The sequence below is a fragment of the Brassica oleracea genome, chromosome C5, assembly GCF_000695525.1.
Source record: "Brassica oleracea var. oleracea cultivar TO1000 chromosome C5, BOL, whole genome shotgun sequence".
Lineage (NCBI taxonomy): Eukaryota > Viridiplantae > Streptophyta > Magnoliopsida > Brassicales > Brassicaceae > Brassica > Brassica oleracea.
The window spans coordinates 32,717,400-32,723,061 of record NC_027752.1 but is presented as its reverse complement, the minus strand read 5'-3'; the positions used below and the strand labels follow the sequence as shown (position 1 = coordinate 32,723,061).

At 27.0% G+C, this 5,662-nt stretch overlaps 1 protein-coding gene across 1 annotated transcript in view; it reads right to left on the bottom strand.

Moving 5' to 3' along the window:
• Positions 1 to 697: 697 nt before the first annotated feature.
• The window catches only part of LOC106293547 (4-coumarate--CoA ligase 4-like), a 10,199-nt gene continuing 5,234 nt past the window's right edge, over positions 698 to 5,662 (bottom strand). The window contains exons 2-5 of the mRNA XM_013729228.1: positions 1,531 to 1,726; positions 1,228 to 1,441; positions 1,008 to 1,110; positions 698 to 908 (exon numbers count right to left, since the gene is read on the bottom strand). Coding sequence (XP_013584682.1) covers positions 783 to 908; positions 1,008 to 1,110; positions 1,228 to 1,441; positions 1,531 to 1,726 — 639 coding nt within the window. The 3' untranslated portion in view covers positions 698 to 782. The remainder of the gene's footprint in view (positions 909 to 1,007; positions 1,111 to 1,227; positions 1,442 to 1,530; positions 1,727 to 5,662) is intronic.

Sequence of the window (5,662 nt, the reverse complement as noted above, 5' to 3'; positions counted from 1 at the left end):
GTTCATAGGGGAATAAATTATTTTTCCGTTGCTCATGTGGTTTTTAGCATGGCTTAAAAGTTTGTGTGTGAAAAAGATGGGAACAACTAGTTGATAGGGAAATGAGCCATTTTCCCTATGGAGCTGCGTGTTGAATTAAAGAAGTTTGTTTCGCTTTTCAGGGTAAATTTTTCATTATTTTGTTTTAGTACTATAAAGTTTGGTAAATCTATATTCCTATATATATAATTACGCATGAGAATGGCAATTATTTCGTTGATTAACAACCCCATCCTATTCTTTTTTTTTTTCGGTTCCTGATCATGTTTCCCTTTTTTACGTTGAATCATAGTGTAATCTCAAGGATATATATACGAATGCTGATACTGTTCTTCACTATGTTATATCTGAGTTCGCAAAAACATTAGCGGTGAGTAAATCTCATTCATGTTCCGTTCGAATGATTGTCCTTCCATGTTAAAATCTTGTTTGATTTACAATGTGTTTTACAGAGATGCGACTGTTTTTCTCGAGTAGTATTAATTAGATAAACAAAGAAATTAGCAATGTACTTATAACTTATTCAATAGTTTAAGATGTTTTTTGGTATCAACACTAGCCATTGACAGTCAAGTCTTTTGTTCACGATGCTTATTCCTTTTGGTAAATGATATTTTGTTCCTTTGTTCAATAGTTCTAACGGTCATATTTCCACCAAATTTAAAGAAATAAAACTCGAAAGAACCCTTGTTTATTCCTTTGTTCATGAACACATTATTTGTTTTTGTATCAGATAAGATTATTTAACTTTTGTTCATCAATCCATTAGCTAATCTTGCCCTTAGATCTTTCCTCAATATTTTCCCGGATGGAGCTTTAGGAATGGAGTCAGTGAAGAACACCATCTTAATTCGCTTGTAGTGAACCACCTATACAGATCATCACACCAATATTTAATAAGACATCTAAGTTTTCACCAGTTTATGTTTCCCATGTTGAAGACCGGAAGTGAAATCTCAAAATGTTACCTGTTTGTTGATACAACTCGTGACATCATCTTCAGTTAGCTGAGACCCTTCTGATCTAACCACAAACACTACCGGAACCTCACCAGCTATTTCATCCTTCATTCTGAACATGAAATATTATTAGAAGGTACACACATTTAGAGTTTCAAATTGAAAATTTCCGTATGCTTCAATTTGGAAAAATGAAATATCATTAGAAGATACACGCATTTAAACTCACGCGACAACAGCAACATCCTCAATAAAAGGATGAGAAATAAGCAATGCTTCAAGCTCAGCTGGAGCCACTTGATAGCCTTTGAATTTGATTAGTTCCTTCAAACGATCAACAATGAAGATCTCATCATCGTCATCCACAAACCCAATATCTCCTGTATGTAGCCACCCGTCTTTATCTATGGTTTGTGCAGTAGCTTGCGGATCATTCAAATAACCTAAGAAGACCAGACCATTCCTTTTCTATCAAAGTATTCTTCCAAGGGAGAAAAAAAATACTAACAGGAATCATTAAACTTTGTTTTACCCTTCATAAGTTGATCGCCACGGATGCAGATTTCGCCTGGCTTGTTGTGTGGTAAGGAGACTCCAGTAATGGTATCGACCACTTTCATCTCGGCGTTCCTGATCACAGTCCCACACGAACCAGACTTGATTTTGAACGGGTTCTTTGCAAATGCCAACGACTTAGCCACTGTTCCCATTTCAGTCATTCCATAACTCTGAAATGTGTTTTTGTTTTAGTCATTACCAAAATTTAAGAAATGAAAACATTTGAATTTCTTTCCCCACCATTGTAGCATCCCACTATTTATTTTTGGTAAATTAATATTTTAAAATTTAATAAACTATAATGATTCTAGAATTTTTTAATATACTAGTGTTTATGTACAAATAGTTGAATAACATTGTAGTGAATATTACGATAGCTATAAATAATCAATGGAAATATAATATTCTAGTAATCCAACCCCAAGCATTTACTCTTGGTAGATGAATTTTAAAGTATGAAAATTTAGAAATTCGGTTTATTGGATTATTGATTTTAAGATCTTAATTAGTAGAAGTATTTGTTACTGATTTAAAGATTTTTGAATTTCATTCAAAATCATATCTTATTCTTTTTTTTTTAGTTTTCACTGATTTTGCAATTCTTTTGAATTCTCTTATTATAGAGATATAATTTTAAAGACAATTTTACTCATTAGATTCAACTTTAGAAATATCATGTATACTTATAAAAATTTAAAGTCTATGTAACAAAAAAGTACACACAGAAACAAAATGTTATATTATTTTCGTAATTGTTCAAAAAAAAGAGAGTGAAAATAAAATTAACAGTCATGAAAAAGTGGTGCCAGAACAATTCGAGATAATATAATCTATAATCATGAGAAATTCCTATAGTGATTTTGAATAAAATTATTTTATATGAATAAAGATCATGCAAACACAGAAGCAAAAATCAAGCAAGATAACACAAAATGTTAAAAAACATTACTGAAAACATAAAAAAAAAACTACTTAATACCAAATAACAATATTTTATGTAAAATAATTTTGGAACTCTTTTAAAAATGTATATATTTACTTTAGAAAGAGAAATTCTGAGAAATAAATAAATATATATATATATATATATATATATATATATATAATAATCAATAACATCATTGACAATTCATATAAATATTTGGTAATTAAGAAGTAATTAATCAAATATTTATCAAATTTAGTTAACTTTTAAAAATCCAACTTAAAAGAAATTCAAATACTATGCAAATTATGTCTCTAATACCCTTAAGATAAATTCAACACTTCAGCAGATTTCGAAGTAATATAAATATCTATTCTTTTAAAATATAAGTCATGTGTAATGTTTTATTAATTTGGACCATCCTTTAATTTTTTCAAATATATTTTTTTTAAACTAATAACACATAGAATCTTTGAACTACTTTAATCATAATATCGTTTGATATCTTTTCATTTTAAATATACAAATATATACTTTAAAAAATCTTAAAAATCTGTTTGAAAATATTATAACAAGATCTTAATTTTCAAAAATTATATGTAAATATTTTAACTAATTTTGTAATTAGTTTTAAAATATCATTATACATTAATATATTCAGTTATCGTTTATAAAATAAAAAATAAAAATTTTATCCTATTTTTAATATATTATCTATTGTATAATCATAATCAGTTGTATTAAAGGAAATTGTTATATTGAGATAAATATGGTAAATTATATTAAATAAATAAATTTATATATAATTTTTTTCATAATTATAAATATTTATGTTCGAAAATATAATACATTGGAAATATAAGACGGGTTAACATTAACAAACTAAATAATATATGTATAAAATTAACATGTATCTCATTAAAGTTAATAATATAAAAAAAATTTAACTATTTTAATCGTGATATCTTTTGATTTTAAATATATATATATATATATATATATATATATATATTTAAAAATTATTCTAACAAATCTGTTGATAAATATTTTAACAATTTTAATTTTCAAAAAGTTTATGTAAATATTTCACTAATTTTGTAATTAGAAATGAACTATTATTATGCATTAATATATATTCAACTATCGTTTTTAAAAAGAAAAATCGTATTCTATTTTATAAGCATAATCAATCATCTTAAAATAAAATTAATATATTGAAACAAAAATGATAAATTTATATTACATTAATAAATTAATAAATTTTACTTTTATAAATATAAAATATTCATGTTAAAAATATAATATGATGACAAAACAACTTAACATTATCAAACTATATAATACATGTATAAAATTAAGATTTTTCTATATACAATAATATATTATCTAAAATAAATAAAAGTAAAAATTATAGTTAAAAGAAAATCAAGCTTTGAAAGGCAGATCAGAGTTTAACATAAATTAAATGCAAAATAACTTTCAAATATGTTGTTTCATGCATATATTAATGGGGGTTTACCAAATATGACTCAAAACTTGATTTTGATTGCAAAAGTATACCCAAACTTGAATCAAATGCAAAAGTAACCCAAAAACTTTGTGAAATTACAGCCACCCCCTTGTGACCAAACAAAAAAAAACAGAACTCATTTTTACGAATATATCCCCGCTAAGTCTTCTAAGTCTTCTGAGATTCTGTTAAGTCTTCTGAACGCCGTCCACGGAAGTGGTCTGGTATAGTTTATCATAAAAATAATTTATAAATTTTGTAAAAAATATTTTGATAAGCGGAAAATTAAAATCATGTAATTATTAACAGTTTTAAATGATATAAATTAAGATATAATAAAATTGAATTGTTTTTAACATAGATGAGTGAAAGTAGTGAATCATGATATTCTTTGGTCTAGGGTTTGGCAACATAAGTTGTAGTATTGTATGTATTCTTAGGGTTAGATTTTGGAAATCTTAAATGTTTTTTTGAAAAATTAAAATTTTATCTACATGTGATTATTTCTGTGTATAGTAAACATTTTTTAAGTTTAATTTGATTTTATGAAGTGTTTAGTTAGTTAATTTAGTTTAGGGGTTATGTTTAGGTTCTAGACGACTAACATGTAAGTCGTCTGGGAAGTCTTCTAACTCCCGCTAAAAATATTTTAGTTTCCCGCTAAAAATATTGAAGTCTTCTGGGCGAGTTACAAGTAAGTCATCTAGTAAGTCTTCTGATCGAAAATATTTAACCTTACTGGAATTTTTGTCTCCATATATAAAAAAACATTTACACATTCTCTCTCCTCCTCTCAAATGACTACAACAAAAATGGTATGTTCCTCATTCTAAAACTCTCCAACCTCTCTCTAATCTCTTTGAACTTATAAACACCAAACTTTATCTCAATTTCTTGTTTTTGTCTCATGTCTTTCTCACTAGTTTATCTTGTTTTGGAGGTTTTTCATCACATGGTTTTCATCTTCCACTCATTTAAAGGTAGATTTAATAATTTTAGATATGTATTTGTGTGTTCTATAAAGGTATATCTATCTAATATTCTACTCATTTTCTATGTTTTTAAGTCATTTGAACGTTTTCGGAGATGCAGGTTTTTCAGATCTGGATTTGGATATGCAGGTTTTTCAGATCTGGAAGACTTCTGGGCTAGAAGACTTCCAGACGACTTTCAGGAAGACTTCCAGGAAGTCTTCTGACGGAGTCTTCTCCCATGTCTCCCTTTCATAATAGATCTAAGCGTTTTGGTAAGTTCTTATGTTGATTTTTCTTCATTTGGTAACCTCATGTTGCATAAAATTCATACTTTTTTCTCAAACTAAAACTCTTTAAACCCAATCTAATCTCTTTGACTTCAAAACACTAAACTTTACATGAATTTTTCATTTTTGTCTCATGTCTTTCTCACTAATCTATCTTTTTGTTACAGATTTTAATCAGATGATTCTCATCTTCCACTTGGATATGTACTTTGTGTGTTTTATAAAAGTATGTACACCTAATTTTTCACTCATTTTCTCTGTTTTTAAGCCATTTCAACGTTTTCTGATATAATATGCAGGTTTTACAGATCTGGGTTTGATATACATGTTTTTCAAATATGGATCAGACTTTGGAAGACTTATGGGAAGTCTTCTCGGAAGTCTTCTAAAATATAATGCGTTAGAAGACA